This window comes from Meleagris gallopavo, chromosome 2 (genome assembly GCF_905368555.1).
Source record: "Meleagris gallopavo chromosome 2, MGAL_WU_HG_1.1, whole genome shotgun sequence".
Lineage (NCBI taxonomy): Eukaryota > Metazoa > Chordata > Aves > Galliformes > Phasianidae > Meleagris > Meleagris gallopavo.
This window is the reverse complement of record NC_139405.1, coordinates 18,513,668-18,540,739: the sequence shown is the minus strand read 5'-3', so window position 1 is coordinate 18,540,739 and position 27,072 is coordinate 18,513,668. Positions and strand designations below refer to the sequence as shown.

Genomic DNA, 27,072 nt, shown 5'->3' with positions numbered 1-27,072 from the left:
TCAGGACAGTAATTTGAACAGAAATACAAGCACAGCACGCTCTTCATATTACACACACACCAATGCTTCATCTACTTAACCCACAGGCCATTCTTAAGGTAATAACATGCTACCTCAAGAGGCTAAGGTTTCATTACATTTTTAAAGACTAACAGGTGTGCCCTTAAAGCTTGCCAAAATACTTCATGATGAACTGCAAAGCTAATCTGTAAACTTGCTGCTCACCCCCTGGATCACACTGCACCTGGCTAGTGAAATAGCAATAATGGAACTTATGCTTGGTCATCCTTATTCCAGTACTGCAGACCTCAAAGCGCTGAGACAGATGGTTAATCTACACATTGCTAGAAATAAACCTTGTGACTTTGATGAAAGTGTGCATTAAGATGTTTTTAAAAAGTTAATATAAAAGTGAAAAATATGTTCCTACTCTTTAATGCTATATAGCAACTCAATACAACCTACCAATGGCCACTATGCTCAGAAATTAACTAAGGTCAGATAATTTCTTTTGGGTATATTTCATGCTGGCCCTTCCAGGCCCCTCACTTTCTAGAAGTACAAAAGAGCCATCAAAGAGTCCCATGCCACCTGCTTCCCTTCTGCTCATTTGCCAGTGGGGCCTTTACTCTTTAAAAAATGCACCTGGTGAGGCTGAAGCCTAATCACCTTTCCAAACATCTATGGCTACATAAAAGGGACAGCCCCCAGTCCTCTTGCTTTTTGATCCCTCATTTGTCCGCCATATGGCATTTCTAAATATAGGGTCTGGTTTGTGCAAATATATTATTTTCTATAAATAGACTGCAGCAATAGAGTATGGAATTAAAAGCGAGGACTTCAGAGTCAGCTCTAATCAGGACAGCGTAGTGAGAGTTTTACTTGTTCTACTGAAAACAAACAAACAAAAAAATACAGGGAAGGTTTACAGCCATCTATGGAAACCTCATTTTAAAACTGACAGCGCTATTTGAGAAGATGAAGAAATACGCGTAGGTGGACGTGAAGAACAGCAAAAACAAAAAAAAACGAAAAAAAAACAAAAAAAAACACCCTAGCAGTGCCGCAGTTCCCCTCTTCGCGCTGGATAAATGAGCACAGCCCTACCCGCCCGAGGCCGGCCCTGCGCCGGCGCGATGGGTGCGCTGTGGGCTGGGTGAAGGCGGGCAGTGGCGGGCATGGCGGCGCTGCGGAGGAGCGTGGTGTCCCCCGCGGGCCGGCACACCGCTTCCCTCATCTTCCTGCACGGCTCAGGTGGCTGCTCAGGGCCGGGGCGCGGGGCAGGGGCTCGCTGCCTGTTGGGAAGGGCGGGGAAAGCCGCCCTCTGCAGCGGGGCTGTGCTGGGAGTGTTGTGGCCGTCTCCGGCGGGGCAGCTGCCGGGCACGGCGAGGCTAAGAGGAAGGAAATCCGGCTTCGGGTGCCTCATGCCTCGCGGCTTTAGCTTCTCCTTCCCGTCCCTGGAGCCAGCGTGGGGCTGACCCCAGGTGGGGGGTGGGCTTCGCGTATGAACTTTCCAAATTTCCCATTTGTCTGGGTCACTTGTGCAGTTCTGTCCTATACCTGCTCGGCTCACTTTGCCTGGAAGCTGTGCTCCCGTTAGTTTGATACTCTGTTATTTCTGAGAGTAGCTACGTGTGAAGGATGATTTTCATAATTAAAATATTTCTTGGAGTTTTCTAGAATCAGTCTGGCAGAGTACCGGTTCCTTTCCCTGCAGAAAAGGACCTGGTGGTACCGGTGGATGGCAAGCTGGGCATGAGCCAGCAATGTACCCTTGCAGCCCAGAGAGCCAACCTGGTGAGACCTCACCTGGTCTACTCAGTCCAGGTGTGCAGTTCTCAATAGAGGAGAGACATGGACCTGTTGGTGCACATCCAGGGAAGGGCCACAGAAGTGATCCCAGGTGTGGGATACCTCGTCTACAAGGACAGGCTGAGAAGGCTGGGGCTGTTCAGCTTGGAGAAGAGAAGGCTCCAGGAAACCTGAGAGCAGCCTTTCAGTATCTAGAGGGGGCCTGTAAGAAAGAAGGGGGCAGACTCTTTAGCAGGGTCTGTTATGACAGGATGAGGGGAAATGGATTTTGAAAACTAAAAGAGGGGAGACTTAGACTGGATATAAGGAAGAAGTTTTTAACAGTCAGGATGGTAAGAGAATGGAACAGGATACCCAGTGCGGAGGTGGATGCCTCATCCCTGAAGACATCCAGTGTCAGGCTGGATGGGGCTCTGAGCACCCTGATCGAGCTGTAAGTGTCCCTGTTAATTATGGGGGTTTGGACTAGTTGGCCTTAAAGGGTCCCTTCCAACACAAATGATTCTATGATTCTTTTAGAAATATGTTAATAGTCTGTGTAAGGCACCTGCTGGAAAGATTCCAGCCTGTGCTGGTGGACATCCTTGCCCTTACAGAAGGCCCTCAGCAAGTGGTCCAAGGGTAAGAGCAGAGAGTTCATTCCGAAGGTTAATATTAAATAACAGCCACAAAGTCCATGTGACTTAAAAAAAAAAAAAAAAAAAAAAAAAAAAAAATCATAGGTCTTTATTACATCAAGGATTTGCACTCTGTTCTACTGAGTAGTTTGCACATGATGACATGCTTAACTCCTTCAGTCTTACTGTAGGCTGTTTTTTTTAGGTGATATAAGTGCTTACTAGTTATTGGTTTTTGTTTTTTTAATAGTTTAATTACATTTTTCTAAAATCCTGGAAGTTTAAAAACAAAAAAATGAAAGAGAATTGGTAAGGTGTGTTCAGCCCTCTTGTTAATGCTAATGTTTTAATGCTCAAGGAAATAATTTCCTCTCATGTTGGAGGAGGAAGGGAAGATTATGGTTAGAAGTTGGTTCCACATGTGGTCAAAGCACTCCACAATTTTTCATTTTTAATATGATTTCAGTCATAATGTTTGCAAGGGGTAAGTATGAGGGTGCTTTTATTTGGTTTTGTTTAGCAATTCCGCAGGATAGAATTTAAAACGAAGTAGCCACAGTGCCATTGCTGTGGGCTGATGTATAAAACTGAATTGGTACCTTCCATACAGCGCTTGTGATGGGAAGTGGCAGTCAGATGGCATGAATCCATTTTGTTAATAATACTTGCTGCAGCCAAAACGTGACTAGTGGAGAATGTAAATAGAAAATGGTATGGGAGGAAAAAAAAAGCTAGAAAATTTCAGGTACTATACATCTGATTTTAAATGGGGGCTCTGTCTTGTAGCTCAGCAAAGAAAGCAAATGGTTGTAAATCAAAATTATTGTACATTCGATCAACTTAAGTTTACAATTTTATATAACACATACTAAAAGAAAATCTGAAAATAAAAGATGTATTTTAAAGGAAAACAATTTGTTTTACTTCAAGATGGGAAGAAAGACAGTATTGCTGCCATCAGTTTATTTCAGGTTTGGAAACAGAGTTGTCTGTTTGCCTTTTAGTAGTGGTCAGAAGGATAAACAATGCTAAAATCTAAGACATCTTCAAAGAGAAACACTTTGGAATGCTGTTGTGTTTTGTTTGGTGTCACTGTGGTTTTCTCTACCTCTCCTCCTTTCTGTTCTTAGCAAATCAAAATTTTTCACCCCTGCATAGAAGTACTTGCAGGTTGCATAGCATTTGGACCAGGAGAACTCTTAGTGTACAGTAAGCCATTGTCAAATTAATGAGTTTTGTATCAACTTTACATTGGCAAACCAGCTTCAAGAACTGTAGATGCTTCTACTGATGTTGGCGAAGACCTTACAACTCATGTAAGGAAAGTGCTGTGGAATGTGTTCTGAAGCATGGAGTTGAAGATGTAACTTTGACTTTTAACATTTAAAATAGCACAATAATGTGTTGGTTTGGGTACCCTATTGTTTATTGGCCACTTGGGATATTTAGCTCAGAACTTCATGGTTTTGCTATGTGCTCAACAGAAAAACAAAAAGCTGCATCGTTCTTTTTTCTGTTGTTAATTTTAAAATGCACTGACTTTAAATACAGTGAAGTCTCTAAATTTTCAGTGAATGGTAAAACGAGAAAAAAACCTTGTCTACTGGGGAATTATAAGTAGTGTACCAGTAAGTTGTTATATTCGTGTGTCATTGTTCTGAAGAACTCATGTAAGAGGGCAGGAAGTGTGGACTGGGACAGTTTTTTCTTGTGGCTTGGTCACTATGTGGAATAAAGCGAGTTTTAAAGTTAACCTGACTAATCTGAAATAAAGCAATAGAGAAGGCTCTTAATTCAGATAAGTGATTTGAGATGAGAATATGAAGGAATCTTTGACGTCAGCCAAGAATGAAATAATATGGCATGAGTGAGTGGCACAAATGAGATTCCAGACTGAATTTTTAGGTTGGAAATTACTACAGATTGTTACTGCCTCCTAGAAACCATATTCTTTGAGCTGGGTTACTCAGTCTTTAAGCTTATTAGAGACCTCTGTGTGCATGCAATTTGAGGCAGGTAACAGGTTATATTTGAAGCTACTGGTACAGCAAAGATGAGGACTAGAAAGTGTCTGTTTTTGTTTGAAAGGAACACGTGCTGCATTTGAATTCATCCTGTATATCTGTTCATAGCCCTTCTATTTCTAGGGACTTTCGCTATAAGCTGAGTTTGGGTGGTTAATAGTAAAGCATACAGTAAAGCTCAGCCAGTGTTCAAATAGACCATTAATGGATTAATAGCTTTGAGGAGTCTGCCAGATATTTGGATTAAATCTTGAACACGTTTACGGAAAGTTGGAGGTGTTTGACCGATACTTTCCTTAAAGCCTATGTATAACATTAGCATAACAAAATGTGAAGATTCTCTTTATTGCTTGACTATGTTTTGAAGTGGGTTAGTGTAAAATGCTGTTCCCCTTAAAAGAGAAAGTCACACTTCACTACAGCAAGTTTTCTAACTCATTTTTGGAATATCCACTGGTATTCTTTTATTTTTTTTGCTATCAGTAAGTAAGGTGAGTTGCAAATAAGGTGGTCAGGTGCTGTGCCTGATTATGAGGTATTCAGCTGCTGGATATATTAAAGTATTTATTGAACTTATGCTGTGGAGCTTCCTGAAGGGTCTGTTTCTAGGAGTATTTGAATCCATCTTCATTTTAAAGGTGATTGATGTTTTTAAAGGTTATTTTCTGTAGGAGTTTGGAGAATTAACTTTGTGGTTAAGCAATTAGCTCAATCTAATATATATACATTTAATGTTGTGCATTTAGAGGGAAAACGATACGTAGTAATTCGTACTGTACTCTTCTGTGTGTTACAGGTGGTACTGGCCAAGGTGTAAGAGCATGGATAAAACAAATTTTGAATCAAGACATGGCTTTCCAGCACATAAAAGTAATTTATCCAACAGCTCCTACCAGGTATTGCTTAGTATGTTTTAACAGTACAATTAAATTATTCTAATCCACTACTGCAAATTATGCTTGTAAGTATTGGTACAGTTTGCTGTAATGTGTCCTTAATGTTTATGCCTTTTGGCAAAATCAGAGCTGAACGGTGCATTGCTGCACTGCATCTGCAGTGCTGAAGGATTAAGATTTTGTGTAAGTCACAATTTCCAATTCACATTCAGGTATTGTTCTTTAGTCTTTCAACCTCCTTGAAGTCAGTAGAAGATAATCACTGTGTGCTGTAATTGAATCATAGAGCTGTATTCTGTGTCTCTGTTCTACCTGTATTAATTTAAATACTAAAATACTTTGTTGTATCTAATGCTGGGCTTCAGTTCTTGGTAGATGGTCTTTGTGACCAATAGGATGTAAAAAATCTGCAACTCCTGGAGGAAGGACTGAGAATTTCAAGTTTTGCCTCTGACCCAACTGTCAAAAAGAACTGTGTTCAATGTTCACTGTAGTAAGATCTTGTTATTAAGTGACACTTTGTGTATTCAGTGGATGCACAAAGAGATAAAAATGTTTACCCCTGTGATTTTGAAAGTTAAGGAGATCAAAATAAAGGCCAGAAGTTGGTCACCTATGCCTGTATTGAACTATTTAAAGATATGGTCTTATTTCAAAGATTTTTCATAACGTCATTCTTTAAACATTTTCTTTAAAGGTAATGTCTTCTTTAAAGGTAATGGGGCTTAAGGCTCTTTACTGTTCTGTGCCTGTGTGTGGATGAATGCTGAAGGAAAGAAGTTGTGATATTCTATATGAACTTTCAAAGTACAAAGTTCTGAAAGTCAGAAAAAAAGTATTTTTGGAGCAGATTAACAAGTATAATAACAGATCTTATCTGGCAATCACTAATATGTAAAAAACCTTTCCTTGACTTTGATCCACTTAAGCAGGAAAAGCAATTGAGAGATTGTGGTGTGAATATGCTCATCGTTACAGAAAAATCAAGCCCATGAAAGTCTTTAAAGCAATGTCTTTTGGGTTAGTAGGTATCGAATATGAGTGCCTGTAAATAATGTGATCATTACTTCATCGACAGACTAAAGTGATGGAATTTTCAGTGTCAGATCAAACATACTGATGGGCTGTGCTTCTTCTCTGTCAAGAGAAAGTGCTAGAGAAATGTTGAGGCTTTGCTACCCTATGAAATGTCAAGTGTTGGATGTAGCCAGAGCACTTTGGACCATGTCTGTGAGACTGGTGCTTATCTTTTCCATCCCATTGCACTTCTGGGATACATTTTTCATTTACTTTGGGGGCTTTTTGGATAACTACAGATATAAGTGATGTATAAATTAATAATCAGCAAGATCAAAGCTAAATGAATGATATTAATGTGGACATTCATTGTTTTTATTCTAAGACTTTGCATTTCTTTACTTTTATGAAGGTATTGGGAGGAAGATGTGGTCATAATTAAAAGATCTGTATAACTTTTTTTTTTTTTTTAAAAGCGAAGGCTGTTTTTAGCCATTTCTAGACTAGCTAGAGACCATGCATGATTCAGTTAAGTATTTCTTATCAAAATTATGAGAAGTTCTGTATTGAAAGAATTAAAAATACGCACACTATTTCTCTTTGCCAATGTAAATTATACTTCGGAATATTAATGTAAACCCTTCTGTTGCTGATAAATGCCATTAGATGATACAGTGAAATAAAACAGAGATCATTAAGTACGATAATGGTTACCACTCTTTGCAACTATGAGAAGTGGAGGTAAGTATTATTGGTTGAAACAGAAGCCTTTCCAGAACCCCTTCAGTGTTATTTTGGTATTCAAGTTCAAGCACATTATGCTTTTAAATACATTTACAATGATTCCTCTCCTTGGAATCATAGAATCACCAGGGTTGGAAAAGACCTCCCAGATCATCCAACCCGACCGTCCACCTACCACCAATATTTGCCCACTAAACCATATCCCTTAGTTTACAGCATCTAAACATTATCCTTCCATCCAAAGAAAACGAAGACAAGATCTAGAACATCCAAATTTAAATAGCAAATGAAAAATCTGCATTAGGCACTTGAATGTGCTATGATTTTGTACATACATATGTATGCATGTGTATATACTTATGTTTATGTGTGTGCATCTTTTGGTAAGAATACCAAATGTTTCATGCACCAGTACGGGAATTCAGTGTCCATGATAATGATACCTGCAGGTGGGCAGTTACATATGTGCAACATATGGTTCTGATCCAGCTTTTGAGTATCTGGAAACAGATGCTGATGAAAAGCTGCAGTGATGAGTAAAAGAATATCTCTGGATGGTACAATGTTGCCCACTGCATTGTCAGTTTTAGAAAGCAGAGCAGAAAAGTTTGTGAGCAAGTTTTTAGTGATGAAATCAAAGAAAAGCTTCAAGTTAGGCAAGACCGTACTAAGATTGCTTGGCTAATAGGCTCTTCTGGCAAGACATTGCTAACGTGAATGTAGTTCATAGTCTATAATAAACTCCTATCTTTGCCAGCATGGCTTACCACGTACACATTGAACATTCTTGAAGCAGTTATGCCAGTAAAAGCAAATTTAATAGACTGCAATGATGGAGGCTTTCACAGGGTAAACTGCATTTTACAGAATGCCTCTTCAGAATTTTGACTACTATAATTTTGTTGATAGGTAAGTCTTTAGATTTGGCTCTTCAACACTTACATAGAGTTCTGAACAGCAGCAGAGCTCAAAATTCTCAATAAGACATTAAATCTTGTGTTCTTTGGAGAGCTTAGATGCGTTTTGTTTTCTAAATGTTATTTAGAATTTTTCCTGAGCACTGATGCACTTATGTTTCCTTTATTACTACAGCATCAGATGTGTTTTGATTCAAGAGTCAGGACACTTAAAAATTATTTTGGAAAACCAGCCCAACATGTAAGCTAGAAGAATTCTAAAATGTGTTTTCTGTTTGATTAGCTTCGATTCCAGCAAGCACTAGTTAGAATTCTTTCTTTGCGTGGATAAAAGCAACAGAGCATTTCTGAACTGTGTTCTATAAAAATTGTTTTGTACCTCTGAAGGTTTCTGTAAAATACTTTAGCCTTCTTTAAAGGCTTACTTTTCTTTAATCGTTTTGTAATGTTGAAGGTCTGTCTAGAGAATGATCCTCCACGTGTCCCCCAAACAGATAAAGCGTGTGCAACATTTTTGCACTTTCTCCATTACTTTGGAGTGTTTTGAAGTTTCTCAAATTGGCCTGTTTCCTGACTGGAAGTAACAAAGTAGTTAGAAGATACATAGGTGTTCTAACAGCAAATTACAGTTACAATCTATCTCTACGTTTAAGATCTTACTTAAATTCAAAAATGTCCAAATACAGGGATTTGAAATCTCAGTGGGATGCAGTGAGAGCAGTGGTAGCTGGAAGTACATTATGTTTGGAAGTAAAATGCCTGAATGTGGTACATGAAGATTTTGTTCAAGTGACTTGCTTTACAAACTTCCAGTTTTTTCTTCTTAGGGAATCCTTGCTTTCTGTCACATAGGCAACTGGGATGCTAAAAATCCATAGATGTGTTTAATTTTAGTAGGTTGTTCTTTCAGCTTTAGCTTTCTTTCAAGACCAGTGCTAATGTACATAGATATAACTTGTTGAAGACAAGAGAATTGTATATCTTCTCCCTTGTAATGTTGATGTATGACTTCTAATTAAAATGTGGGATCTCAAACTGTAACCCTTGTAGCTGATGCAATCCCTAAAGCCACGTCTACAGTAATAGTTTTAAAGGAAAGGCTTTCCTTTTTTCCTTTTTTTATTTGGGTCAGGATGACTACAGCTTTAAATACTGTTTCATCTGCTATGGCTGTGACTTAAACATTAGGTTTCTATTGAGTTTCTAAATCAGAGCTGAATGCTACCCAATTTAACCTTTTTTTTTATAATAGAAAGTGATAGTTTAAATTGGCATTGCAGAAGCTAACGTGGTAAAGTTAAAACCATTTAGGCTCCACTTGTTTTAATAAGTATACCTTACCTTCTTTAATTCCTTTAAAAAATCTAGGTCAAAGATTCTTTGCATTGTCTAGCATTCCATTCTGACAGTCTTCTTTTGCAAGTCAGAAAGTAAACTATAAATACCACTCAGGCTATTTTGTGGATCTTTTTTGACATTCACTCAACACACCTTTCTGAGGCCAACAATTCTTTGCAGAGTTTGTCTATTTTTTCACTGTTTTCTAATTTTTGTTGTCGCTAAGTTTGTGGCTGCTGTGAGCTGCTCAGCGTTATGTGCGCCGGTCGCCATCCTTTCACCTAGGTTTGCATCTCTGCTCACGGGTGGAAATTAGTTTCATCTCCTCGTAGTCCCCATTTGGCTATACTGCAAAACCACCAGACAGTTTGGCACCGTTCAGCACCATTGGCAGTCTCTGCTAGCGAGAGGCCTAGGATTGGAAAAGCAGCAGGGGTACTGCAGGTCAGACTTGAGATGGATTGGCAGAGCTGTGTAAGGGAGCGTGCATGGTGCCTATCATACTATACTTGGCTCAAGCAAGTGTTATTAATCCCTCACTCTTGTGAGCCCTAACCTCATTCATAAATGTAACACAAAGTCGTCTTTTAGAATTGGAATTTTAAGGGACAAGTGAAAGGTTGGTATCTTGGGGTAGTTCTTTCTTTCTGAGCAGAAATTGACCTATTCTGCGTAATAATGATGAAAGCGTATTGTGAGAAGCTTTGTGTCTTCCTTTTATTTCTCCCTTTCTGCTAAGTGAGGAAAACATGGATATGCATATGTGTAATGTTTTCCCATGAGGTGGGAATGGTCATTTACAGTCTACTCATCCACAGTGTTATTGCTGTTTTTCTAATTTTATTTTATTTTTTTACAAATCCCCACAAATGGCATTTTTTCCCCTCTCCCCCCCAAAGCAAAAAGGCAAAACAATTAATAAATAAATAATCTGTCTGATCTGCTGAGTTTGAATTTTATGTCAGCTGCATTTGAAGCTTCCTTTGTTTTGAATGGGAAACATTTGTTACGAGTAAGGGAAATCATCAAAACATTGTTTCTTTGGGTAACTGTTATGTATTTGCTCAGTTGTTACAATTTCAGGCAGCAGAGATTCAGAACAACTGTTTTGAAAGCATTTGCGTTTACACTGATGTGGTTGAGTGAGGAGGCACAGGATGTTCTGTTGAACAGATGGAATTACTCCTTGTGGAGATTACTCTTTTTTTTTGTGTACTTGTTGAAGCTGTTTGAATTTCTGGCACATTTCATGCTATTACCATACTGTAAAGCTTCATTGTTAAGCTGTGTTGAACTTCAGATTTAGCATAAGATATAACTTGGATCAGATCTCTGAAAAATGCTTCTGGTTTGAGTATGTGGATTCTCTGCCCTCTACCTCCTGTGTCTTTTTTTTTTTTTTCTTCCTCCAAATTCACTTTCAGCTTCAGGTTGACAGTAAGATTAAAAACAGAGTTAATAACCAGGTGTTCTGTTGTTTATTAATGTCATAATGTGAGATTACGCAAACAGAATTTGGGATTAGGGATTAAGATTGAATGTTTTGTTTTGTTTTTTTTTTCAATGAAAGCAGCTTTAGCAGAGTCGAGACTTGCTTCTACATCTTGGATAATGTGGCACTGTGCTCTGTAGATTTTCTTGAAGGGATGGACTTCCAAAAGGCAACTTTACAGTGTCTTGTGTGACTCAGTGCTTCGTAGCTTGAAAGGAGGTGAATTTAGGAAGGAAGCAAAAATAAAGATTTCAAAATTTTCTGAGTATCTTTGAATCTTAAAACTTAACTTTGCTGTAGATTCTCAATTCTGCCTCATACCTCCAGAAGTTCTGTCTGGAACTTAAGGCTTTTTTTTTTTTTTTTTTCTTTTAAATACATCACCAGTGGTCTGTATTTCATGTGACTATTAGCAGAGGGATCTGAGTGCTGAATGAAGACAGTGATAAAACTGTGCATCAAAAGGAGGAGTTAATGAAATATATTCATTTATCAGTGTGCTTGTCTGCTACTCTGCACTTATTGGAAGTAGCTAGTAGTCTTGTTTTATCCTTTTATGTCTTGTAACCTAATGTTTGATGGACAGTGACTTACAGGTTAACAAACAAAACGCCCGTTCTTTTATTTGAATTGATATACTAGTAACATTTGGGAGACAACTTTGCATGATTTTTAGATCTGAATTTGAACTTTGTGTGCCAGTGTTTGCTTCCTCTCTGCTTCTGTTGACTTAAGATCACTTCAAGCTACTTAACACAAATATGTACAGGATTAAGGTATAGAATGTGTAATCCATGCTTCAGTAAGATGGAAAAAGATGGAGGCACTGATGTCTACTTTCATTCTACTTTCCTTGTTAGTACGTAACCCACATTAGCAGATGCAAATCTATCTTCAGTTTGTGAAAACATGATTGATTGGAGTTATTTTGGAATTCTGCAATGAAATCAACAGCAAGGATTACCTCTGTATTAGAGTATATGCTTAAAAGAGTAAGAGGATGGCAGTTAGAGGTACTAGAGCACAAATTGTTCATCTGAGAGATTCAGATGGTAGGTGTATAGAATATTCCTGGACCACGGTTTCATACGCTATCTTCTTCAAGCAGTATGTGCACGAGGTAAGCATCAATACATACCCTTGAAAAAGACAACCTGTCAAGTACTAAGAAAAAATATCTAGAATGATGTGAGGAAGCACTTTAAAGATTCTTTTCCTGACAGTTCTTGCAGTTTCTTAAATGCTATTAGCCATGTTTCCCTACCATCCAATCTCTTTGCTACAGAGTTGGTTTGACTTGTAGGAAGCTGTTTCAAATGGATATACATTCGAAAGTTGGATATATCTGGAAGGACGTTTCTTGGTTCCTGTTTTCTGATATGGTTTTGAATCTATTTTTTTTTTATGCTCCAGAGGCTTAACAAGCACAGCAAAAACACACCCTTTAAAAAAAAATAAAAACCAGAACAAACAAGCTTTGGATTGTAGGCTGGGCTGTGTATTTTTATTCAGAATCTCCAAAGCTTGTGTTTTAGGGACATGGAGTTGTTTTTACTATTCAAAAAGAGTAAGAGAAGTGAGGTACAGAAAAATGCATTGGGAATAATGTTGTACAAGTTTAGTTTGAACTTAGGAAAGCAAAAAATGCAAACTTAGTAACTATTCAATTTGACACTATCCTTAACTGACCATACTTAGCTTAATAGATGAAGATTTCACTCCAGTCTCTCTTTCTTTGCTTTTGTGTATTTTGGTCCAATCTCTTGTGTCCATGTAATGTAGGAATTTTTTTCTTTTGTGATTTAATTGCATGAAAAAATTTTATGCTGTGTTCTTGGAGCTGTTCAGATGGTTCCATGCCAAGCATATTTGTTTACCGTGGTAATGTCTGAGTTGTAGTGTGCCAGCTAATAAAGAGATTTATATAAAGAACAAGGTGAATGAGTAAAACAGATGTGCCAGTTGGGTGAACCATTAAAAGAACCTTACTTCCCAACTTCTACATAAAGTTATTCTCAATGTATTTCTGAGAAATCAAGATTGGTTGCATGGATGCTTTTGAGACAGCTGAAAGAATCTCATCTGTTTCTTTGGGGGTTCTTTACCCTGGGAATATGGCACATTAGTCTTTCATCTGTTTCACTGAAGAACTTGCAAAGTCGTGAGTTTTGACTTCTGATCAAGCATTATAATTGCATCATGGGTTTAGTACTGACTCTAAGTTTTCAGTCTTTCAGTTAAGCAGAAGTGTGTTTTAATTTTTTTGTAATACATATTTTCCATGAAATACAACACATCTTCATTACATGGAAGTCCTTGATCGACTTCCTGTAATAATACTATAACCTTACACATCTTTTCTCACGTATGCATGTTACTCTGGTTTTACTAGAAAATAATGCATTCTATCTCTGACTGCTAAGGATGTTTACCATGACTGGTGTAAAAGTGAGAAGTTAAAGCATCGAATTAAATTCTGTTTAGGTGCTTCGTCTGTACAGCACTTTGTCCAAGAGACTTCCGGAGAATCCATTGATCTCACTGATATTGGTGTTTCTGACTGAAGTAGATATCCTTATAAACTGATAAGCAAATTAACAATTTTGTAATCTTGTTTCTTGGCATCAAATAATTCATTTGGGAAGGGTCCTGGATACAGCCCTAATGCTAGGGAATTAAAAGAACATTTTTTCATTTATCTTTAGCTTGTTGGGTGTACGAAATATTTCTACTGTATTTTCTTAAATGTAGTGGTTACGCATTTTTAAAGGCCAAGTAAGGGCTAATTTAAATATATACATATGTTAGTCCTGGTTGTTAAGTACATGGTTAGTTTTGAATTAAGCAAATGAAGGAAAGCCTGAACACATTCGACTGAAGTTGACCATCTTGAGTATTGGTGGATTGTTTTGTTTTTTTTACAGACAGAAGCTTTGCTCAAGTAGGTGAAACGAGCAGTCTGTGTGTACCTGCCTGCTCTTTATTGTCTTTCCTTATATTTGGCTTATCAGCTTTTAAGTCATGGATCTTACGTACTTCATGTTTATAGCACCTGGTGGAAGAAAATCTGTCCTCTCATATTTTACTTGTATAACTGAGTAATGCAAGTAGTATTCAGCTTTTTGCGTACTTCAGCTAGTGGCAGTATTTGTGGTTTAGAGGTAGATGTTGTCATATGAAATGTATGAAACCTCTCTGGTATTAATAAAGGCAGAATTTGTTGTTTCATTAAGAGTAATTGAAGTAGTGCCTTTCTCATTTTAGGCTGGTTGTGTTTTTGTTTCATCTTAGTACTGAAAACATCAAGAGCACAGAAGTCAGCATTAGCTTTTCAGTGGGTTCTCATCCAGACAGATTTATCAAAAGCTGTCTGTTTGTAGGCAGTGATTGTAATCTGAGCTGAGCTCACCTAAGCTTAAGTAAAAATGAAGTATGTGCCCCCAGTTAGACATTGCAATTAAGGATTTTAGGGGGCTTGGTTTTGAGCTGCAGCATCGATCTCAAAGCAAGATTTTTGGTATTAAATTGTGAAACCATTGCAAGCCAGATCACCTTTCTTGGGATTTCAGAACTCTATTTATCTTCTTTATTTAAAAACAAAGAAAAGGCTGCTTTCAATTGGAGCTTTCATGATTGTGAGGTTTAGGCAGTACTTAAAAATAATAATCTGATAACACAGTATTAGGATGGAGGAAAAAAAAAAAATGCTATGCCTTTAATTTGTCTGTGCACCAACCAGTAAGCACATGGCACTTCTTTCAGTTACTTCTGAGTAACCTACCTTAATAAGGTGAAGATGGCTGTGTTTATTTAAGAAGGAAAAATTAATGGAATAAATGTCTTAGAAGTACTTGAAGGCTCATGATATGCATCGCCTGTTAATTTCAACAAAAATAAGGCAACTGAATCATATAACACTAGTTCCTTCAAAGACACCTTGTTGAGCAGTTAGTTAAGTTTGTTCTATTCCCTGTGGGATTTCAATCCTAGCTTTGGGATTAAAAACCTCTTGACAGAGTTAGGATTAATGTTTAGCTGAACTGATCAACCTTGAAATTAAAAGTTTTAGTCAGTTCATTTTATACAGCAGCCAAATGCCTTCTTCATTCTTGAAGAACAATCAATGCAAGAAAATGCAAAGTGATTGGGGGTGAAGTGAATTAGAGCTGAAAGACGTTTCTTCTTTCCTTTGCTGGACAAATAACAAATTACTTTTATTTACCAATTATATTGACAGCTTTTGATCTTATGCTTAATTAATCATTTACTTCCTTTCTTTCCACCGTTATAGGCCTTACACACCTATGAAGGGAGCCACTTCCACTGTGTGGTTTGACAGATATAAAATTTCTAATGACTGTCCAGAACACATTGAGAGTATTGACTCTATGTGCCAAGAACTTACAGATTTGATCAATGATGAGATGAAAAATGGCATCACAAAGGACAGGATACTAATAGGTAAGACTTAATTTTTGTTGTGTTTATTTTAATGCTTCTAATTGTTGAGATCATATATATCATTTACTTGGAAATTAATTCACTCTAAAAGCCAATGAGCCTATCTTGCTGTGGCCAGGTAACTCCTTCAGCAGCCAATCCTCAAGAACATTCAGTCGTTATTTAAACCTATATCACATGGTGAATGTGGCTAACTGCAAGCAGTGTCGTCAGAAATGTAATATATAACTATTTTAATTTGAAATGATCATTTGTAATCGTAATTTAAAGCATAGTGAGCAGTGCTTTACTGGAAGCAATGGAAAATACAGCCTTCTGCTTCTAGCCATTTCAGTGGGTGAAAAGATGTACTTTTGGCATGCTTTGCCAAAGGGGCTTGTATTTTGGAGAGTGCAAAGGTAGCATATAAATTGTCATGGACTTTTCCATGCTGCTTTAAACATTCTGATTTAAGTTAATGCACAGGGAAACAAATAGCATGTTATACATTGCTAAAGGTTTACACTTGACAACAAATTATGTGCTAATTGTCATATTTCATTCATATGTCTATCTCCTTGTTCCTGTTCATTTCCACAGATTTCCAGTTGCTTTCACAGTAGTTCTGTGAAATAGGGAATGGGATATCAAGGCACAGAAGTTGAGGCCAAAGGAGTACCCTACATGAGAGAGGGAGTGAGAATTCAAGAGTCCTTGGCTCCTTGTCCCATCCCTAGACCACAGACTATTTCAGGTTGGGGAAAAAACTCCTAATGTGGGAACTTTAAAATTTATGGCCAAGTGAATCATGCCATCAAGCTCCTGCGTGGTGAAGCCACTACCCTTCAGCCTACATGTTTTCTTGGTCCAGCCCAATGTTACTCTTTGAAGGCCTCTATTTACTTTCCCTTTCTGGCTTATTGCCCTGGCTGCGGAATGCATTGTTTTGGATGGTTTTCAGCACAGTCTTTGATCTCTCTTTCCTGTGTTATACCTGCTGGCTTGGAAACAGCTGAAGAAGTGCAGGTGCTTTTTCATAGAGTGAGCTGGGAGATGTTCTGTTTACAGATCCAGTTTGCTACTAGGTTTTTCTCCTTTCTCTGTAGCCCTCAAAGTCAGTAGTAGACTGCAGTATAAGGTTATTTTTCTTTCAACAAGTTTTAAACAGAGTAAAGTAGATGTGTACCAATTCCTTCAGCATGTATTTGGAAGTCTCTGTCTCTGTGAACTTGCATTCCTCATCTGTAAAATAAAAAAAAAGTGCAGCTGCACGTTTTCCTCACTTTGAAGAACTTTGGCTTCAGGCTTCTAGAGAAAGGTGCTATTTGTTTGTAACAGATGCTTGATTCTAGTGAATCTAATTTTCATGTAACAAACAAAATAAGGCAGCCCTGAATCAGTTCCAGCCAGAGTACAGAGGCGAGGAGCCTGCGTAATATATAAGAAAAATTAACTAATGGAAAAAAAATTGTCACATATGGCTGTGCAAGCTTTTGTGTTCTTCCACAAGAACTTTGTGCCTTCTCTCTGTGCTGGTTTTAATGGTTAATGAGAATGGGATGCAATGAGAGATCTTGTGAGGATTCTATGAATAAGAGTTGATTCTAATTCTGTAATGGAACATGCTTGGTAGTTTTAGATAGGCACTCTTGAAATAGTTTAACATATTCTGGCATTGTTTCTTGCAGAAAAGCAGAACTCCTGCAAAGGCACTTGGTAGCTTTATAACATTTTTCATCAAAAGAATGTGACACCACTGGTAAATTATGAGGCTATACTCAATCCATCTGCACAGATCTATAAGGCCTGTAATAGGAAGATCTTAAATATATGTGAGAGGGACTGGAGGATTGACAACAGTCTAAAGAGCAGCAGGGGTTTTTTTCAGGTACATCACAGAAGCCGAGAACAGTTACATGAGCTGGGAGGAGAGTTACAGAGAATGAGATACTTATTAAAGGTTTATGGAAAACTGGGTTTTGGGACTTTATATTTTGCAATAAGTGGGTGTTTTAATGAGTGGAAAGAAAACAAAATAACTATGAGGAGGATAGCAAGATTGAAGGTTATGGTTTTATATAGAATGGTGGACTAGAAATTACAGGCTGAGGATGAGTGTCAGATATTGTTAGAGGATGGCAAGCTAGGTGTTAGGCAAGTAGGAAGGGGGAAGCAGGGTAGCTACTCTAACGGTGGAAATGAGCAGCCCATCATCAGGTGTTCTAGGGGATGATTCTCCTTCTAGAGCAATCAAACTTTCCACCAGGCTGAAGACTGTGGGTACAATAAGATTGTATGTTCTGAGAGAAATGTCATCCTATGCTGTTACTTTGGGTAGCATGGTTAGGTCTGAAATCCGAAAGCAGCTGCCAGTGGATCTGAACCCTGAAACTAAGGATGAAGTCAGAGTATGCTGTATCAATAAAAACATTACAGCAATGTTTTTTAAACAGCTGCACTGTGTATCTACTTGTAAAGAAAATAATTAAATTGCTTAATTAATTAATTGTTATTAAAATCAACCAGCATGCAATGGTACACAGCTCATCTGCCCGTTCTTTTCCTGATAGTTTGCATTGCTTTTGTGTCAGTGCAGAAGTCTTTTAAAAGAAGTAAACTTATTCATTGAGGATTTTATTCCTCTGAATTTGTAAGGAGAAAGAAGGAAGAATCTGAAATATTCATTATTCTAAATAATTATATCATCCCTTGAATTTGATAATGGAAGACTGTCTAGCTATACAGTCCTTTTGAGTTACTCTTCTAGTTTTCCTGGCTGAAGCACTTCTTGCAAATAACCTCAAAAGTTATTTGACTTTGGAGATAAGAGTGTGATAAGAATTAGTCAAATTCTGACTCTTAATTAGTACCCCTTCTTAAAAGCTGGTTGTGATCATTCTGTATATATCTCTGAATTCATCATTAAATTAATTAAGCAAATAGCATTCTAAAATGTGGGACAACCATTTCATTTTCAACTTAAAACAGAATTAATTTTCAGGCGATGATGGGTCTTTTTTTATGTGTGTGTTTTTTAACTTCCAAAGCAACACACATCACTTCCAGAGTGATGGTGCACTGTAAAATGACTTATGTGGAAAATGCCAAATATTTAAGCAGTCTTACTCATGAATATGCTGATGCTTGATAGAAATAGACACTTTTCCTTATGCTCCAAATGACTAGGGTTCACTTTAGTCAACTGTTTAATCAACAGAGAAAGCCCATCTTTTTGTTCTCTATTGTTCTTGATGTAGTACTTCTTTCCTACTATACAGGTCACTTCTTGTATAGTACAGAAATGCTGATCCAAGCACATTGGGGCTCTGCCACCTGTAGTCACTTGTGTAAGCAGCCAGTGAAAATAAACTTTCAATAACAGTCCTGTAGATTTGACTGTGTGCCAAAACACACACACATGATTCCTGACCCCTTGTACTGTAACAATAACAAGACACACAACCACTTTTGTTTATTGCTAGACTTCTTACACAGCTACTGAGCCATGGTGGAAGTAACATGAAAGTTCTGTGCCTCTTGTAAATATTAGCATTTCCATTTCTCTGTGTGTGAGAATAGGATGGGGAGGAAAAACCTTTGCTTTGACATCCCAGAGAGAAGATTCTGTAAATATGAGAAGATAAAAAATCAACAATAATTCATTAAAACACAGCGTGAACTACTTTGAGACGTGCCACAGAGTGCACGATGACACGCACTTACTTCACATCTGTGTCTGTGGGGTCGTAGAAGAGAAAGGCTTAACAAGGTCAAGTTCTCTAATCCATCTTCATATGTCAGTGCAGATTCAGTGCTACTTAAGCAAATCCTTACCATTGCTTTTCTGTCTTTTTTTTTTTTTTTTTTTAACTAAAAGATCTCGAATTACAACTTTCCCACACCAACCTAGAATCACTCTCCTGGTTTTTCTGTTTTAAACCTTTCCCTAGTGTAAGCTTTTCCTAGTAGACTGTGTTAATGCCATCTCATTTATAATTCTTCTTAAGGTCCTCTGTTTTACAGAAGATAAGTATTTTTACTGCAAGCAGCACAGTACATATTTGCTAGAGGTTTGGTATTTGAGTCATAGATGGTACTTTCTGCGGTGAAAGAAAATAAATGTTCCATTTTTTTAAGGAGAGAGTTGAAAGGAGAGAAAGATTAGCATTCCAGATGAGTTCACAAGTATACACCAGGTTGCATGGAAGAAGCAAAGGCATGAGGTAATAAAAATGTATAGATGGGAGTAGCAAGCAAAGCTGAGAGGTAAATGGCAGGAATTGGAAAGCAAGTTTTCTAAATTCATTTTTCTTGATGCATGTTTAATGATCTTTTTTCCCTAGTGCTCTTCCAGCTAATTTTCTTTCCTTCTTTCATTCTGATTTGGCCTCAAAGGTCCTCCTCTTCTGCTCCTCATGTAAAGCGAATTAAAGCTTTTCTTGGTTGGAGAAAAGATGATTTTGGAGTATTTTCTGTCATCATGCATCTTTCCCATTACTGCTGGTTGTAGCCAGGAGGAGGGAGAAAAGGTACGTGTCTCTAAGCAAGGCACCATAACACATGGGTTATGAGGTCTGCAGATGTTTCAGAAATCAACCTCAGTATTACAAGACTGAGCTGAGTGTAAAAAAATACAGCTAAGTGTGGCAGGAGGGCTATGTTGTCAACATCAGAATCAACCATGATCACATTTGAGGTGTGGCCAGATCCTTAACTTTGGTAGAGTAGCATCTGTATGAAAACTCATTTGAGACTTCATGGCTTTTAGTTTTCTAGTTCTGAAAGTTGACTGCTTATGTTCTCTTCTACCACCTACTTCAATTGAAAATACACAACAAGCTTATTGTTTAACTAAGGTGATGCTTCAGAAACTGTTGTATACTTGTTACAAGAAAACAGTAAAACTTGTGTCACTTAAATACACATTCAAATATGCTGGTATTTTTATAGTGGGAAAGTTGAATAGCAAATTTATACCAGAGTAGAGGAAGTGGCTGAGCCAGTCAAGGGAATTTGTCTTTGTTCTTGTAAAGACAGTGAGTAACAAACAGAATAGAAATGCTGTTAGGGGTTAAGCATTCATTTCAGTTCTGCTAGTTTGTAAGTTTAATGGTTAGTGAAGTTCCAAAAATAAGAGGAGAAAAAGGCTGATATGAGGAAATCCACTTGAGACAAAGTACATGTTAAAGCACTTACACAGGAGCAGTGTTCTGGGACTTTTGTGGAGAAGGGAATTTGCTGTTTCACTGGTATATTTGTACTCTTCTCTGATATTCATATAAGAGCACTGTTAAATGCATATAATACTTGCATTCATGTATGGAAAAAGGAAGGTCAGAACAGAAAGTCAGCTTCTTTGCAGTTGATGTGTAGAACAAGGATTTGCTGTTACCATTAATAGAAGGTAAATCACAGAAAGTCCTTAGGGAGAGCAGAAAGTAAACTGAAATGTAGCTTTAGGAAAATTTGTGATAATAAACTGATTAAAGCAACTGTAAGTTGAAATTTCAAAAAGGAGAAATGGAGAATGAAAAATGCTATGAAAACAAAAAGAAAACTAGGCAAGAACGTGTAATATATTGTGATGATAACAGAATGGGCAAAGGCAATTGCCAGCTGCTGGTGTAGCCCAACAGAACAGGAGGGTAATTGTCTCTGGTTGCACAGTGCTGGTACAGATGCTGTGACATTCATCTCTTGCCACTTTGTTACCAAAGCTGCATTGACAAATCTGAAGAAATACAGGGTAGATGAAAAATAAACATTTCTTCTTTTGTTTCTCTAATAGTTAAAATAAGCACTTCAAAACCCATTCTTACATCCAAGTCTGTATCCTTATGTTAAAAGTCTGCGCTTAGCCACTTTTCCTCTTGATGTTGTATTATAATGAACTAGTTTCTAATTCTGCAACAGTGACTCACGAGAGAGGAGTTCATGCTTTGTCTCTGCAAATAGCCAATCTGCACCCTGTGTGCATGTCAGAATTGATGTAATAAATGTGATTAATTATTAAAATTCCTTCCTGCCACTGTGATTTTTACTGGGGGAAAAAACAGCTTTAATCACTTTTTAAGAATCATATGGGAAAGACTTAAAAATGACCTGGTTCACTGTTTTGTAAATCACCATAATCAGTATGTGTAACAAAATGATTAAGGCTTCCTTCTCCGAGTAGTAGGGGAGGAAAAGAGGAGAGGTGCTGTGCTGGACCTTGGTCTTGCTGAAGTGTGACTTGTGAGGAATGTGAAACTCAAGGACAGCTTCAGTGGCCATGAATTAGTGAAGTTCAAGATACTTTGGGCAATGAGGAGGCTCACAACAAGCTTGTAATTCTGGACTTGGGAGCATAATTTGGCTTTTTCAGGTCGAGTCCCCCATGATAAAGCCCTGGAGAGAGGAGGGGTGCAAGAAATCTGGTTTACTATTCAAGGCTCACCTCCTCCAAACTCTGGAGTGTTGAATCCTAAGAAAGAGGAAGTCAGAAAGTCCAGGTATGGGTAAACAAGGAGGTCTTGGACAATCACAAACTCAAGAGGTTGGAATCAGATGGACTTCAAGGTGCTTTCCAACCCAAACTAGTCTGTAATTCCATATGATTCTACGGGTTTACAAGAAAGTTTGGGAGAGACTCTATCGGAGTCTCTTTAGATAATACAACAAATAATGACTTTAAACTAAAAGAGTAGATTTAGATTAGGTATTAGTAAAATACTCTTTATTGTAAAGGTGGTGGGCACTGGACCAGGTTGCCCAGAGAAGCTGTGGATGTCCCATCCCTGGATGTGTTCAACGCCAGGTTGGATGGGGCCATGTTGGAACTAGATGGTAAAAGTTTCTTTCAGTTAAAACCATTTTTATGATTTTACTGTCAGATTTATGAATCAAGAAGGAATCAACAATATTGAAACTGTTTAAGTTTTTATTCCCTTAGGAAAATGTGAAGAGCTTCCTGAACTCAGAAATGAATCATTGCAGGTACTAAGTGCAGCACAGGGGAGAAGACAGTTATTGTTCTCTCCTATACACAGGATGCTTGAGAGGGAGGGAGAAAAATAAACCTTTGTGCTAGATAATGTTTTTTCACTTTCTTGTATACAAACTCAAATGTTGTTTTACTTAATACAAAGAAATGAATAAAAATGAAGTGTGATAATAGATAAATATTTGGTTTCCTGAACATAATAGTGAAGCACCATCACAAACCACATTATTATTTCAAACTGATAGAAATAATGAGAAAATTAATAGAAATCAACATCCATAGCACAAGTGAGCTCAAGGCTTTATACAAACACCTTTACCTTTAAAATGTTCTTAAGGCTACTTGTAAGCTCTAAAATGGTTTTATTGCTGAAAAGTGGCAGTAGTGATAGAAGTTTGGATTTTTCAAGCATGGATAAATTATGTACAAGCAAATCATTCTCTCTTCACATATGGTTCTATCACCATATGGTTGGGATTTTCTTAGTATTGCTACATGTTATTCCAGACAAGAATGTTTTGTTATTAATAAAGTAGATCTGGGGAGTTTCCTTCTGATTCACATTCTTTAATTTGGAAGTTTGAAGTCCCCTCGATTTCAACAGATCTTTTGTGATTAGCAAAAAATCTTTCTTAATTAACAAAGCAAATTACAAGCAGCTTTATTTTCACTGCAGGGGTAGGTCTTACCTAGAAAGCAGACTACACAGAAGCAGATTTGAGATCATAAATGCATGTTTGAGTGAAGTTTCTTTGCTAGAGGAATCTGCTCTACTGAGTTGAGCCTGTTTTATATGTGCTTATGCTTACTTAGCCTGTGCATAAACCTCTTTTGTACAGCAGGCAACATAATACTGAGAAATAATGCTACTGGATCGCTTAAATTTTTAATTATTGATTACACATCTCTTTAAAAATAGATATGAAGTGGAAAAATACAGAATGAACACAGATTTTCTGTAAAAACATGTTAGTAAGATCTGAACTTTGTGCACAGCCTTTGTTCTAGCATATGCATTTGTCTCAAGAGAAGGTCTTGCCTATCTAAGGTCAAAATGCCGCACTGTGATTTTTGATCTTGATTAATTCATAACAATCTTCTTAACAGTGCTGTAGAATCTAGGTATTGGTTATATTGAGATGATAAGTGTACATAAGCATCTTGTACTTCTCTGTGTTGCTTGTGTTCTGTCACTTCATACATTATTCCTTGTAATACCTTGTAATATTTTTCCTTAATCTGAAACCTGAATTCCTGTAGTAGTTACTGACTGAACATACTTTTTTTTTGGCGTTATGTCAAATTTACATTTACAGCGTCATGCTTCTTGTAGTTGAGATTTGCCTCCAACTGCACATGCTTATTTAAATTGTTTCAAAGTACTTAGTACGTGGTGTGTGTTCACCGATTATTATGGTGTTAAGTGATAAAATTCAGGTTTTCTCCTGGAAAACCAATTTCAAAGAGCTAGTTGTCCTTTGTATTACATTTTTCTTATAGTAGTATGAGCCACATGAAAGAACCATTACCTAATATTCTTCTAAACAGAAGGTGACTGCATTGTCAAAGACTGCTGGTGAGTAATTGCTGATAGAGTTGCCAGACTGTGACTAACTCAGTACAAAATTTTAGATTAAATCATTTACAAACTAGTAATGAGTTTTCAATGCAAACTTTTTGTATTCAAAAACATTCAAAGTAGGCTTTATTTTCTATGTGGACAAAGCATATCTGCACTTTTTTGTGAACTATTATAATATAAAAGTGCTTCTTGCAGAGGATTGATGTAATAGTGTCATTCAGACTGATCAAAAGAAAAGGGAGGAGATGATGAGATTTCACAGAAGAGAATACAAAAGAACACAGCTCCATACATGATGCTGTTTATGTGATAGCTGTGTAACTTGCTGTATTTGTAGGTACATCCACAGGCTTTATTTTTCTCTCTGTGAATGTGGAGAGGGTTGTGAATGTGGGTAGTGGGGTTGAAATCTGGGGGGTTATTTTATGAGTCTTTTGCAACATGATTTTTTTCATTGTTGAATTCTCATACGTATGAAAGAACATGTCTGGTGGGAAGTGATGATGCAGGTGAAAGGCTTGCAGTGATGTTTTCAATATTTTTGTGAGGAAAAGTTTCTTCAGAACTTCAGATGATGTGAACTGTGTGAAGTTTGTGTTTTGGATTTACTTACTCATGCATCCTTCAACTACTTGTGTATATGAATTGCCAGAGAGTACTTAGGTGTATTATTTTTAACATTACCCTTGAAATCAACCTTCAATTTAAACAGCATATGCTGTCTTTATTTACCAGAGATAAGTACCAGGGTATTATCAGCTCCCCTGCATATTGTTACAGGATTCCAGCTGTATCTGCTAGTTTGAAGATACAACTCTCCTGATTCAGTTGAGGGTCATGTTTGCAAAGGAAGGCCAGAGTCTAGTCTTCCAGACTGTGTGTTCTTCTTTCTCCCTGATATTCATGTTATATTGAGATACTTCAGTTACAATTTTGGTCATATTTACCTCAAGACTATGAGATGATGACAAGATGACAGTAACTAGAAAGAAGAAAGAGGAATTCAATAGGAATTTTGATCAAAAATTGATCAGAAATTGAAAATACTGTTGTATGAGAGAAGCTGAACACACTGATTGGATTAGTCTAGCATTTGTAGAAAAAATTCTACACAAGTCAAGCCAAATCTTCCAGTTACAATACATGATGTTCTGTGAGCTAGAAGGGTCTTAGACCTTGTGGGACCTACGATTATACTTACTAGTGTATGCTTCCCTGTTCAAGGCTGTCTCTCTATGACCAAATAATAATTATAGAGTGTAGCATTTTCTGCCTCTGAGTTTGTGTATTAATTAACATTTGGATACAGAATTTTGCTGCTAATTAACACTAGTTAACAGCTTGGCACAAACTAATGATCTCATTAGTACACGTGTACTTGCGCTGCTCTGAGCATGGCTGCTGCCACAACCTTTCTGCCAGTTATCTGTGTGCTAGAGATGTTTTAGCCAGCCAGTCATTCTTCATGCTAGTCATTATCTGGATGCAATCAGTATAGTACCTTACGTACTGCATTCCTTGTGAAGTAATGCAGTGGTCTGGATTTCTATCCTAATGACTATTTGTCATGTAAAAATCATCCCTGAGAAATTCTTGCATAAGAAATTAGTGCAGTTTAAGTTACATGCTTAACAGAAGGCTGTTAGATCAGAGATCTTGTTAGAACTCAGTTGCCCCTGTTCATTGGTAGGGTGTTGAATCTTTGAGGTCCCTTACAACAGAAATGATTCTATTAACTGAGGTGGGCTACCTCACAGCTTTTTCCTATTTGTTGTCTATTTTAAGAGTAACAATAACAACAAAAAACCTCAAACTCTGAGTAGCTTAATGTGAGTGTTTATTGGTTATATACAACAGCAAAACAGCTCTTTTATGCTTAAATTGTATTAACCTTAAAAACAGGAAAATTTTGTTCATGGGATTTCGCTTTATTTATATACAAATAATATATACATAGTATTCAAGTACCTGAAAGAGGGCATTCGCAAACAGCTTCTAAAGTCACAGTGTTTTGGTTTGTTTTTTCTTTCCTAGTGATGAACCTTTAGTGGTTCTTTAGCTGTCCAACTTCTGAATTGAATCTACTTTTGATTTAAGATGTTTAAGTAACAAGATAACAATATAGTTTTCTGTTGCATTGTGCATAAAAGGTCTGAAGATAAAAACAGTCAAACTGGATTACAAATGTATAGTAAAATACTGAATTTGTTTATTTTGTTCCATCATAGGAGGTTTTTCTATGGGAGGTGGAATGGCAATGCATTTAGCATATAGGTTTCATCAAGATCTGGCAGGAGTCTTTGCACTGTCTAGTTTTCTCAATAAAGATTCTGCTGTATATGAGGTGAGTGTGGAAAGTTTTTACAATAACATTTCTTGGCTTAAAGAAAAGCGTGATAATTAAAATCAAATATAGCGTGTTTCTTCATCTGAGATATTAGACTAACATTCTAAACTTACATTTCCTTTAAACAGGTGAGCAGAGCACTAGAGAAATAAGGCTTTAAAACTGTCCTTATGTAATGTTTTGTTGCTTTTGAACAGACAGTGCAACTACTTTTTTCAGACTAAATCAGTGTAGAAAGAGAATTAACAGACTAAATGCTTTGTAAGTTGTCAATAGTTTTTAGAGTCCATGGAGATGTAACTGCTCTTTGAAAATTTATAGTGAATTACAATACTCATTGGCTCCATCTGCTGCCATGAGTTTATTTCCTTTCTCTTGTTTGGAAAGGGACGCAGTCTTACATTTAAGCCTTATCATTAGTCAAGACTTACCACTGGAACTTGAAATGCAGTTTTTTTCCAGCAATATTTCTTAGAGACAGTACAATATCTGCACTAATAGGCAGATTAGTAAATTGAACTGTTATGTAAACTGTCAGCATGTAATTGTAAATATTCTTTAAAAATGTATGGCGATGTGTTACACAATGTTTCTTCTCCATCTAGGCTGTGAAAAGAAATGAAAGTGTTCTTCCAGAATTATTTCAATGTCATGGAACTGCTGATGACCTAGTTCTGTATTCTTGGGGTGAAGAAACGAACAAGATGTTAAAGTCACTGGGAGTATCAACTTCTCTTCATACTTTTCCAAACCTCAATCATGAGTTAAACAGAAATGAAATAGAAGAACTTAAAACCTGGATTCTAAAGAAGTTGCCTATTGAAGCTGAAAAGTTAAATGAATAAAATATGTAATATTCATATA

General features: G+C 37.2%; 1 protein-coding gene across 3 annotated transcripts; it reads left to right on the top strand.

Annotated features, from left to right (window-relative positions):
* Positions 1-1,100: 1,100 nt before the first annotated feature.
* LYPLAL1 (lysophospholipase like 1) lies at positions 1,101-27,072 on the top strand. 3 transcript variants are annotated; one of them, XR_014881907.1, is made up of 6 exons: positions 1,101-1,254; positions 5,250-5,349; positions 15,149-15,318; positions 21,662-21,788; positions 22,024-26,205; positions 26,814-26,854. XR_014881907.1 is itself a non-coding variant. In XM_019612660.2 (5 exons), the coding sequence occupies exons 1-5, from the start codon at positions 1,179-1,181 to the stop codon at positions 27,051-27,053; spliced, it is 702 nt and encodes a 233-aa protein (XP_019468205.2). In that variant the 5' UTR covers positions 1,101-1,178; the 3' UTR covers positions 27,054-27,072. The 3 variants fall into 3 exon arrangements, 2 of the variants coding, with proteins under 2 accessions (XP_019468205.2, XP_085075340.1); XM_019612660.2 differs by lacking the exon at positions 21,662-21,788 and having other exon boundaries at positions 26,090-26,205; positions 26,814-27,072; XM_085219214.1 differs by lacking the exons at positions 1,101-1,254; positions 21,662-21,788 and adding an exon at positions 1,305-2,245 and having other exon boundaries at positions 26,090-26,205; positions 26,814-27,072.

Coding starts and splice junctions, on each gene's coding strand:
- LYPLAL1 (XM_019612660.2), top strand. CDS start 1,179: ATGGCGGCGCTGCGGAGGAGCGTGGTGTCCCCCGCGGGCCGGCACACC. Junction 5,350..15,148: donor TATCCAACAGCTCCTACCAG/GTATTGCTTAGT, acceptor CCACCGTTATAG/GCCTTACACACCTATGAAGG. Junction 26,206..26,813: donor AAGATTCTGCTGTATATGAG/GTGAGTGTGGAA, acceptor TTCTCCATCTAG/GCTGTGAAAAGAAATGAAAG.